The 12,359-nt window shown below is 35.4% G+C and overlaps 1 protein-coding gene across 4 annotated transcripts in view; it reads right to left on the minus strand.

Annotated features, from left to right (window-relative positions):
• The window catches only part of RYR2 (ryanodine receptor 2), a 369,436-nt gene that overhangs the window by 79,920 nt on the left and 277,157 nt on the right, over positions 1-12,359 (minus strand). For all 4 annotated transcript variants that reach the window (XM_079298135.1, XM_079298134.1, XM_079298133.1 and 1 more), the window contains exons 59-63: positions 12,122-12,237; positions 10,538-10,602; positions 8,389-8,510; positions 5,383-5,432; positions 1,586-1,646 (exon numbers count right to left, since the gene is read on the minus strand). In XM_079298135.1, the coding sequence (XP_079154261.1) occupies positions 1,586-1,646; positions 5,383-5,432; positions 8,389-8,510; positions 10,538-10,602; positions 12,122-12,237 (414 nt within the window). The remainder of the gene's footprint in view (positions 1-1,585; positions 1,647-5,382; positions 5,433-8,388; positions 8,511-10,537; positions 10,603-12,121; positions 12,238-12,359) is intronic.

Raw genomic sequence — 12,359 nt, forward strand, 5'->3', positions numbered from 1 at the left:
GAAGAAGAATATTCTGTTAGACAAGCATGGGATAAAGCATAGTCCTAAATTATATTAACTGACTGAAAACAAGTTTCATAGGTATTCTACAGAACACAAGGATACTTTCTGTTTTCCTGCAGAGCAAATACCCCTTCAAAATTTATAAAGTGATTCATTTGCCTTCAAAGAGAAAAAAAACAAAAAAGTACATAGTAAAAATAGAATTAGTAAATCTGTGATTTCTGACTCTAGAAAGAGAAGAACAGAACTCAGAAAATCTTCCTAATTAAAACAGTCATATTTCTGTCTCCAGAACAATGCCACCAGAAAGGAATAAGTAAAAATAACCACATCTGTTAAAACAACCAATCAATCAATCATTAAATGCATTTATTATATAACTATAGCATCATAATCAATGATGCAAAGATATAATCCAGGAGAATTATTGCCTAATATGATTTAACTAGCTCAATTACAAAGATCTTTTGTTTAAGGAAAGTATCCATTTAGGCATGCCTGAAATAAACTGAGGTGATGTTATGTTGTAAATTGAGTATCAGTCCAGTTCTTTTAGCCTGATTGTTTATTTTAAAGAGTGAATATATACAGTTTCAAGAGCAATATCTTTAAACTTCATGTTACCTCCATTAATTCCTTAATCTCCATCTATAACTATTGTCACATCTCTACCAAGAGCTGAATTACTGACCCTCTTTTGTATCTGTATTCCTGTGTGATTGCATGGACCATTGACAATAAAAGGAAAAAAAAAAACCCAAGATATTGTAAACTGAAGGTGTACCATACAAAGCTGAGCCATATTAATGGCCATGATCATGACTCTACCCTCTAGCAAATGGAATATAAAACTTGTCTGTAAAAGCAACTGCAAAGACATTGAGAAAAAGAACTATCTGCACATAATGCAGCCAATTGTTTTGAGACAATGCAAAGTGAAAAAAGTTACTTAAAAATTTCCAAGGAGGCAGTTTAAACTATCATATTTTGTTTAAAACTGCAAACACCTAAAATTCAACTATCAGCAGAGATGGTTGACTTTACAGTAAATGAAAAGAAACACCTTACACTCCATTATATCAGGGTTGTCTCATCCATAAATCCCACAGTAATAGTTCAAGCAGTTCAATTTAACATAAAAGTAACATTGAATTCTAGCCAAAGGGCTTGGGATTTTTTTCAAATTAGAATCTGAATTAATTCAGCAAAGAAGATGCTCTATGAGACAGACTGAACTGTGCATTTAACTCCTGAACTTTTTTATTAAGCAGTGTAAGGAAAACAATAAAGTCATTCTAACTTTATTGTGGTTTTGAGAAAGTCACATGATTAAAACCACATAAACTAACAGCCAGAAGTTTCTGGACACCATTGATTCACAATGAAGTTTAAAGTGTAACCTACAAATAGAGTCCTGTCACATCCTAGTAACTGAACCATTTTGCAATGGGAATTTTCTTCAGCACAGTAACTCCTTGAGTGTTGAAATTCTGTAGCCTTACACAGGTAGCCCAAATGTAAATGCACATCACTTTCTTCAGTGATTTTCCTTGTACTTTATAAAAAATATAATCAGAATTACCTTGCATCCAAGGTCTGTCCCAGTATGTGAAGACAGTTGACTATTGATGTTGCATCGTTTCCTAGAGAGGGAGGAAAAATTATCCACCAATTAAGCTGAGCATAGCAGACAGATTATTGACACGCTGCTAACTGTACCTCTGGATTTCAAGAAAGAATAAATGACATAGCAGAAGAGCAACTGAACTTCTGCATCATTTCAAGTTTAAAAACATGCAGTTTTTTGTCTTAGCATTGTTTACACAAATGCAGTAACTCGAGGCAGGAAAGCATCTCCCAAAAAATAGCTGAGGCAGTCAAGACGCCACTCAAATGTGGGGTTAATTAGAGCTGCAGTGCATTGGCTGGTTTTCATTCGATTTCTCTAAGTTTTGCTTTAATTAATTCGAGTTTATCTGACTGTTTATCTTCCCCCTCTCAGTAACATAAAAGCTATTAACTTTCCAAAGCTGCTAAAGCAGGAAGAGAACACTTACAAAAAATGTCATTATGAAAGTTAGTCCCCTGGTGTTCCCCCATATTCTGCAGTCTTAATTGGGTTCACACAAATAACAGTCTCTGACATAATACACATATTCTGCAATTATTTTTTCCCATTTAGATATGTAAAAAGAGGACTTACACACAACAAGCCTCCTATACATTTGTACATCCCAAAATGTTGCTATGTACAAGCCTCTTTCCTCTAAGATAATTTTTAAGGCCTTGTTCTAGTTAAGAACAGATGTACAGTACACAAATTTGAACCACAGCCTATTTTTAAATTTACTTTTTAAAATCAAATTACGTAAAAATAAAATTGATTTCTTGCTTCTCTTTAGATCTTTTTGATTTAAAAAAAGTAGAAACAAATTGAATGTTTAAGAAAGATTTCTGAAAATACTTCTATGTGCATACAAGGATACAGCATACTGTATTTTCTTACTGGTTGTTACTTTTTAAAAGCACTAGCAAACATTCAAGTAAAATTCGTAATTGTTTCAGTGAACTAGAGATTTTAAAAGATAAATTGCAAGGAAGGTGTGGGAGGTTCGTTGCAGCACTGAGAAAGTGGTTCTATGCCACCAAAATTAGGAAATACTCTTAAAGTGTTCATCCACAGCAGATTAAACAAGCCTGAACCACAACTTTCACAGCTGCCTCAGCCAGGCAGCCTCATCTTTTTTTCACTGGCACGTGTAATCATGCAATGGTACAGCAAGCAGATAAGAAAGCTGAGGCGACCTAAAAACATCCTACAAACATCACCACCCCAAAAGATAAAGGGTTTTTGTCAGATCAAAATTTCTTCCTTATTATTATTCCTATCACCTATTCCTGGTGGTAGGAGTGCCTGTGCTGATGAGAAGAGCACAGGACTGTGTTAATGACAGCAGGGATGGAGGGAAGCACTCCAAGTACACCAGAATGTGGATTAGACCATCACAGAATCATGGAATGTGTTGAGTTGGAAGAGACCTTAAAGACCATACAGGTCCAAACTCCTGCTGTGGGCTGGGACACCTTCCATTGACAAGGCTTGCTCAAAGCCCCATCCAACCCAGCCTCAACACCTTCAGGGATGGGGCAGCCACAAATTCTCAGCAACCTACTTCAGAATATAATGAGAATTCAGAATTACTAGAAATTTAAGCAGTTTAAAAACTGAATCAAGCTACTTACACAAATTTGGTTTTTAAATTTGAGAAAATATAAATTAATATGTTCGATTCACCAAAATTATTCACTGAAATCTTTCCATTTCTGCCAAATAATACTAATGAAAATAAATCAATAGTCTTCCTGATGTACAGCCACAGCTCTCAAACTGTAAATTAGTGCAGTCAAAATCTACTTTCACATTGTAAAGAAATAATGATTCCATACTAAATGATAATTACATATCTCAATGACAGCCTCAGATATCAAATGTGACTATTTAAATTCACTCTGTAAGACATGCATAATTAATTTGCCATTTTAACAAACTCCTTTATACATCTTAAGCTACATGACTTTCACTAATGATTTTCATAAACGCAGCTGTATATTCAGAAGTACCATTTAAATTCACAGTAATATAAAATACCTATACAGCAAAAATATAAAATGTTGATATTTGTTATAGCAAACTCACACTACCTATAAAAGTTATTATTAAGCAATGCTTGCTCACACAAGATGGCTTCAAAATGCACAAATAACTTTCTAGGCCCCAGCTGTGCTCAGTTATGAGCATTTTCTCCTCTTCTATACAGCCTTTTGTCTTTGCTGGAAGAAGTGCAAGTCTCTTAATCAGATTTTCTCACATCATGCAATTCACTTCCAAGGGAAGGCAAACTATAAGGTGACTTTGACTTCAGTTATTAAGCCCACAGTAAACAACCCAATCATGCAACGTAGTCTCACAATGACCTTGTCAAAATTCATGCCAAAACTACTGTGTTGGCATAAAGATATTGTACTCTGTTTGTTACTGCAATCTAGGAAAAGAGCTAAAAAACAAGCTGTAGCCATCACAAACAATCAGCTGATCCTATCTGACTCATCTCCTAGCACTTGAACCCAGCCAAACAACAGGAAATAAGCAAGCTGAGATGTGGAATAGAAAAGATCTTTTCTTTAGTACTGAAGAAAATTGCGTTGACTTGGATTTTTAATTTCAACCATGACTCATCTTAGAAAAAAAAAAATTCTGAAAACCAAATGCACAAGTAAATTTCCAAAATTTTAATAGTATACCTGAGGTAGTTCATGAAGAAACAACCTAGGGTATAAATCAGAGCTTATGTGTAGGTTTGTGGCATATTCCACCCTTCAGGAAAAGCTGCAACAATGCCACACAGCTGCTGAAATAACTCCATTCCTCCTATGATCTTTTGGCTCTATAGGCAAATCCACTCAGCTCCTCCCAAACATTTAAAAGTGATTATGCCACAGAACCTTCCGATCTTTCTTCTCAGTTTAATGTCTTTCATAACGGTCTGTAAAATTTTTAAACACCACACTGCTGCAGCAAGTGAGCTCCTTCCCTTCAAATTGAATGAAATACGCAGGAATTGAGTTAGATGCATGCTATAATAATCAAATTCTAATTCACTAGGTAATTACCCAATTAGGTATGTTCATGGATACTGCAGTTTGCACTACATCCATCACAGAAGCCACGTATGCATAGGATGTACTATTCCAACTATCCTAGCACCATGGCATAAGAAAAAATTGCAAAGAAAATTACTGTGCCACACATTGCATATAATGTACACACTTGATATGGACTTCAAATTGACTTCAGTTCAGTGATTTGCACATGGCATAAGACAAACAGCGAGCTCCTGCCAAGGTCAGAGTACCAGAAAGAGAGTTAACATGCGTACGTAGAGTCAAGCACATCTGGGAATATTCAAGAATTCCACAGAACAAAACTAAGCATTTCAGCCCACGTGCAATTTTCCTTAATGACTTTGCAATACAAATGTGCAGTTCTGATGGTCAAATGTTTTTCCCAAATGATTTAGAATAATATTACAGGTCAGTAATTTTTTTACTCATCAAAATTCTTTGATATCATAATGAAACCCAAATATTAGTTAAGACTCAGAAAACTAAGCAACCCCCAATCCTCCCCAAACTGAACACTACAAGAGCTTTTTATTCCACCTAAAAAAGTCTTTGATCTACCAGTCTAAACAATTGGTGGTCTGTGTAGACCATGCATTTCAGCCATGCAGCATGCAACAAAGCAGCACTTAACACAATGCAAAAATGGCAAAGAAACCAAGTGATGGCCATGCTAGTATTTGTCAAGGGTCTCCTTACCAAACAGTGAAATCCTATGCCTGACAAGAACTCCAAGTTTGCAGAACAGGCTGAAGACAAAAGAAAAATAAAAGAGAAGAGAAGGGAAAAGGAAAAAAATAAGGGAGGGAAGGGGGAAAAGAAAGAAAAAATAACAGCTGATATATGAGCAGGAAAAGCAACATGATGTCACGCAGAAAGAATCAATTGTCTGAGCAGAATGTAGGACAGAATACTAAAGAAAGAATTTTCAAGTGCATATCCTTAACGAACATGGTTAAATAAGCACATATTATAATCAAAAAAACAAACAAAAAAATTAAAAGCAAAGCTAATTAATATAAAAGCGTTCTATACAATAACCCACAAGGAAATAACCATCAAAGCTTAAAAAAGTAAAATGTGGTCATTGTGCTACACAGGATACCACTAACAATTTAAAAACATAAGGTAAGGGAATCAGATTAACTGAGGTGTGTGATGGCGAATGCTTAACTAGTTCAATTACGATCCTGTAAACTTGAACATTGGAGGAATTTCTTTTCAAATAAGATTTTTTTTTAATATCACCTCTTCCATGGTTTAAAACAATATGATCAATGATTTTGTTTCACGTTTCAACTATTTCCTGTGCTGATGAACAGCACTCCATTGAGAAAAGAGAAGAGTGAAATTTGCGTTGATTCAGAGAAGCAGGAGCAAACTGCCCTACCAAACTGACATGGGCTCCAAAATAAGAAGGGATTTAATCAATCTTCATGATCTGGTTTGGTGTGAGAATTTTCACCATGAACATCCATTTTGGTGTTATTATTTTATGCTGCAAACCGCTTCATCTGCTATAAATGACATGAACAATATCATGTCATTTCTTTAAGCTATTTAATTAATAGGCACGCTGACTATTTATTAGCCTCTGATTTAAAAGCAAAAGATTCAATAAGCATGTCTGCACAGCCTATGAATGAGATCTGAACATGTTGTTCCATTGACAGACAAGAGCACAGTGTCAAATGGAAACATTTATGTCCAGATTCACAACAGCCAGGTTAATGTGATATTGAATTCAGCTAATTAGCCAATGCCCAGTGATCTATTCTAGCAACAGCAACTGCTCTGTTTTAGAAATGAGTCTGCTTGGTGTGTTTTTGAGGATCTCTGTTCACTTTTTATTCCATGATGTAGACATATATTATATATTCTTTTATGAGGATCTTGGATCACCAAGTCCAACAGGAAAAGCTGTAGAGAAGCATGTTACTTGTAGATTGTGTGTCCATTCTGGAAAAGACATAAATAGTTCACTACTCTATCCTATGCTCTGACATACAAATGTTACCCAACTGACCGTACCATTCAGTAGATGACATGCTTTCATAAAGTGAGACTGAAGCTATTACCTACAGTGTGTTTTGTTGAGGTCAAATAAATAAACAAAAAAATAACTCCAAATTTCCATTTCCTAGATTGATATTCAGAACCAATTTCATGCAACTACAGTAGTTCAAAAACCATGGTCTACTGAACGAGAAATTTGTAAAACCCAATCATGAAGATGTTGGTTACAAATACAACACAATATAATACCACCACATTTCAGGAAGAAGCCTGACCCATATTTGTCAGTAAAACAGATTTGGATTTACTGTTTTTTCTGAATATCAAATGGTTGTTGCATATGCTAAGATATTCACTGCATTATCAATATCCAAAATTATACTTCTCCATAGCTTAATGAATGCAAGTTCATCTTCACTGGAGAAGGAAAGCAGCCAGGAACTGCCCTCAGATTGAAACAAACTCTGTGTAGGAGGTGTACTCAATAGATTAGCAATTGTTCATTCAAGATTTCTCTGCATCTATTTTCTTCTCCTTGGCTGACACATCTGGACAGCACCTAATCAAATATGGCAGCAGCTCTGATATTTTTTCAGGACTATATGTTCAGTAATCTCATACAGCTACATAGCATATGTGCATAAATCCTGAATCTCTATGCAGCAGGTATGCTGCATATATTCCAGAAGCAGAGAATTTATTGGCATGACTTAACTGTAAAATTACTGTTATCCAGGACATTACAGAAAATGAGCAGATCATAAGACTGGAAAATTATTTATATGCATACATTTTGATACAGTTTCTAAATCCCTTGAAGAACAGCATTCAGATGAGCTGCCAGATCAGATTAGTCCATGAGATGATGCAAAGTCAAGACAGCCATTGCTTACTTGAGCTTAATATTTTGCTAGAAACTTCACTCAGTATTTACAGAGTCTTGCAAGCCCTGCGTGTCTGTATGACCACCAACTGGCTGTCAGCCTCAAACTGCAGCAATACAATATTGCATGGCTCATGCCCAAGAAGGCAATCATCATGCATGCTCACATTACAGGCACCCAAGAGGTCCTGTGCGAAGCTTGTAATCCACCTTACTAAATGGGAAATGTGGGTTTCAATTCAATCAGAACTGAAACATTTTAGATGAGATGGTCTTAAAAAAAGAGTAACTTCTGGGAAAGAATCAAGTATTTCTGTAATAGTACAGCTCACTACTACTAAAGAGCAGAAAGAATGCAATTCCCTTATTTTTAATTGTTATCAGGGACATTAACAATGATATTTATTGAAACTCAGCTACAAATAAATTTGCCTTATAAATCTAACATAAAATTTGCAGGAATAATGATTTCAATATATACCTATTTCTAACAGTGAAAAGTGATACATAATTGTATACCCTGTGCCACAGATTATACAAGTGTTCTGCTGTTGGATATAAGGGTAAATTGAAGTTCTCTGCATGCTAAAATTATCACCTTTTAAACAGCATATAATAATAACTCTGTACTCCTCTCTGTTTTATACAATGAATTTTCTAACAGGAAAAGAAATTGAAAAACGTTTAATTTGTTTGTACATAAGGATATCTCTGTGCCTCCCACTTCTTGCTTTCCCACAATCAACTGCTGCTCTTTAAAGACCAACACACATATGCATAGACATTAATATTAATTTAAGCTTTACCTTGTCACCATTTCTTTCTCTTTATTAGAGGCATGGCCTCCACTGCTGAGAGGTCTACTTGCTGAAGACAAGAAATACAGGCGATGATTTTTAAAATACTGATCAATCAAAGGGAGCACAACCTGAAATTATACCAGAAAGATTGGTTATCTCGGGACCTTTTTACTGTGTTTTGTATTATACTTGGTAAGTCACTACTAAAGACAGGAAATTTCAAACAGGTTTTCGGTCTTAAAACTTCTATCGGTTTGAATTTTTTCTTCAATAGCTATTCCTCTGAATTTATTTAATATTCAAGGCACTTAATATGTCATCAAGAAAGGCAGCAGAAAAAAATTTACATTATCACTGGGACTTATCTGTGGTCTGCTTAGAAGGAGTAAAAGTTAGAAAGTTAAATTTAATTTTATCTCATAATTTAAGATTTTTTCTATACCATATAGCCAAATACAACCATTGCTCTCCATTTTAATGCAGATTTTAAAAAATTCACCTACAACTTTCAGCATGCTAACAACTCTTAGTTCTAGATTTTTCAAATAAAACTCCCAAAACAACTGCACTTACTAAGGGCTTGTGCCACAGTTTTCCTGTTTGCTTCTTGCAGTGATTATTACTCATTGCCCACTACAGGCATCAGCCAGGAGGAGATCCAAAATAAATGGCCAAAAAAAAAAAAAAAAAAAAGAAATTGCTTCCTTTTTGGAGTATGGTTCACAAGAGAGTGGAATGCTAGCTTCTGAGTCAATGAGCCTAGGAAATAGAAATAATCTAAGGCACTGAAATAACAAATTACTGCAAAGGATACCAGAGTTAGAAAATGCTGCAAAGAGTTGTCTTTTCTTATTCACTAATGAATTCAAAAGGCATTTTGAATATGCAAATATCATACAAGCCTTTATGTGTGAAAGACATCAGCAGATTTTCTTGGTTTACAACGTGTAAAATCGTGACAGAAAAAGGACAATTGTGCTGGGAGGAATTTCATAACTGCCAGAAGGAAGGGGAAGGGAAAATGCAAAGTCCTGCACTTGGGGAGGAACAATTCCAGTTACCAGCACACACTGAGGGCTAATCAGCAGTTTTTCAAAGTAGGATCAGGTGTCAGTGGACACCAAACAGACCATGAGCCAAAAATATTATCTTATTGCAAAGGCAGCCAACAGCATCCTGGATTGAACCAGGCAGAGTGCTTGTCAGCAGGTCCAGGTTCTTCTTCTACTCAGCCTCTGGTGAGACCACATCTGAAATGCTGTGTCTGGTTCTGAGCTCCCCAGTAAAAGAGAAGCATTGACATACTGGAGAGAGTCCAGTGAAGGGTCACAAAGACAATTTATGAATTAGAGGATCTTCCAAATTACAAAATATTGAGGAAGCTGGGACCCTAACCTGAGCAAGAGAAGGCTCAGGGAGGATCTCATCAATGTGTGTCAATATTTGAAGGGAGATGGTAAAGAAGATGGACCCAAGCTCTTTTCAACTGCAACAGGACCACAGTCAATGGGCATAAACTGAAACATAGTAAGTTCTCTCAGACCACCAGGAAACACATTTTTACTGTCAGAGTGACTGAGCAGTGGCATGGGTTGCCCACAGAGATTGTGGAGTCTCTGCCCTTGGAGAACTCAAAAGATGTCTGGACATGGTTCTCTGACACGGGTAAGCAAAGGGTGCTTCCAACCTCAGCCATGGTGTGACTCCGTGATGGAGACAACAGTATGGATTGAAAACAAGAGAAATAACTACCATGACACTGACAGATACACAGCCATGTTCATTCCAGTTACTATTGCTCACACTAACCCGCCTGAAGTCTTTGAAAGAGAAAAATCTTAAAAATCAGACAAAGCCAGGGAGCAGAAAATGTAGGGAGCTTTTGAATAACACCATATGAGCAGCTGCGTATCACAGACAGGAAATAATGAGAGTAAAAAAATATAGTCCTGTAATCTTCCCAGATTTTCACTTCATCCCACATTGTTTTCAAGCTATTTTTATTCCTGCTGGTTTTAATTAATTCCTGTTTTAATTAATCAAAGAATTAATTTAACACAGAAAAACATGACTATAACAATGACAGTCACTAAAAATATGTTCTAACTTTTGTTAATCACTATGTTGACAAAGAAAAAGCAAAAATATACCGTACTTTGGCAAAAAACTTGATTTCTTGTTCATATGGGAATTGCTCTCCTTTGCCTCTGCTGCCACCATCTGCAGAGAGAAGAAAAATAAGTTCCCTGTCATATATCCTAATTAAAGTCTACTCTGCATTTTTCTTAGGAAGTGTACAGTATAAACAAATAATATTGGTCATCTTTAGATGTAGATTTAAGGTATCTCAAATGCTATAGGCACTTAGTTAAAGTGGCATTTTATGACTACCTTGTTAGAGGAAAATAAATATGTAAATAAAATGTGTAAATAATTGTCCAAATCTTCATAAAAGAGTAGGTGTCACACAATCCAAAGAGATATGGATGTTTTTGTGAGATAAAAATCTGGTTCTATGTTTATCTTTTCCTGTTACAGGTCACAATCTGGAAACCTGAAATCAGATTATAATAAAACGCCTTTCTCCATTTGTTCCCAGGAAAAATGGAATGAATGAATTTTTATTTCTCATTTGTGAACTTGGTACTAAAGAACAAAATTAATGGTCGTATCTACCCAACTAAAATTTAAATTGTTTCACTCTTCCCTTACTATAAAAACCAAAATCTCTTTCACAATAACATCTCTTACAGCTCCCAAACTATTATCAATTATTTCATGTCTTCTTTCCATTAATCTATTGAGGGTCTCAAATGGTATTTGTTCCACCAATGTTTCTAGTGTTTCAGTATTTAATCATTATCATTCTTGCAGTTATTCAAAATGTATGTAATCGAGAATGATGAAGCCATGATAATCAAACATTAACAGCAGAATCAAGCAGTGAGTTATCAAGTTTTATCAAGTTTTGCTATTTTAAGTAACCATGTCAGATAATAATAATTCATAAATTTGACAAATCTCCATATTGTTTTCAGATGAGCACTGATTTATTCAATCTCCCCAGTGTTCCTGTTATTGTCATTTATAGGATATATGACTTTGAGGCACAGTATATGTTATGTGTCATTGCAACTCCCATGGTCACAACAGAAGCACCATCTGGCCAGTTTCTTTGGATTTTACTTCTCATGTAAGAAGCTGGCTTAGGTCACCAAACTTTTGCATTTTTTTATCTTTACCAAAAGTAGAGAAAGTTAAATCCTTCATAGCACTGTTGACAAAACATGTGCTGGGTATTTGTGAAAGCACATTCCCATTGTGGGAGTCTGTTGAAGAGGTTTCTCTACTCCTTTTTTGAGAGAAAATTTCAGAATGGTACAAATGACTGGTTTCATTTGCTCTCTGAAAAGGGGATTATATGTGAATAATAACACATGCATGTGTGAGAGATTATAATTTTGTGCATAAATGTAAGGGAGCAGCTAGTTTTCTTTTTTAAAGAATGAAAGTCATAAATTGTAGCTGAAAATTTTTAATCTGATGAACGAATATGGAAAATTGGAATGAATGACAGTTTTGTAACTCCAAAATTCATGATCTGCATTAACCACAGGAAATTAAAGGGAAAATTAGTCCAGAAATGTACTAATCTTAAAAAAAAATTTCTGGTTGTTTTTTTATAACATCAGATATCTTGGCTAAGAATTATTTTAAAATTATTCAAGGGGTACTATACCAAACTCCAAAATGTACTGATGGGCTTCATCCACATATCTTATAAGTTGCTGAAGGAAACTGTAGGCAAAGCGTTTCTCAATGGAAGGCGTGTCTAACTCCAGGTCCTTGAGTCCTCTGCAAATAGAAGTGAGTAAATTTTTACACATGTAGAAGGACTCAAAGCCATCTTACCTCTCCATGTAGTCTGACACCATTTCCTCTGGTAATGTTCATTACCAGACTTTTTTGTGTTTGAT

Source organism: Erithacus rubecula (assembly GCF_903797595.1).
Source record: "Erithacus rubecula genome assembly, chromosome: 2".
Taxonomy (NCBI): Eukaryota; Metazoa; Chordata; class Aves; order Passeriformes; family Muscicapidae; genus Erithacus; species Erithacus rubecula.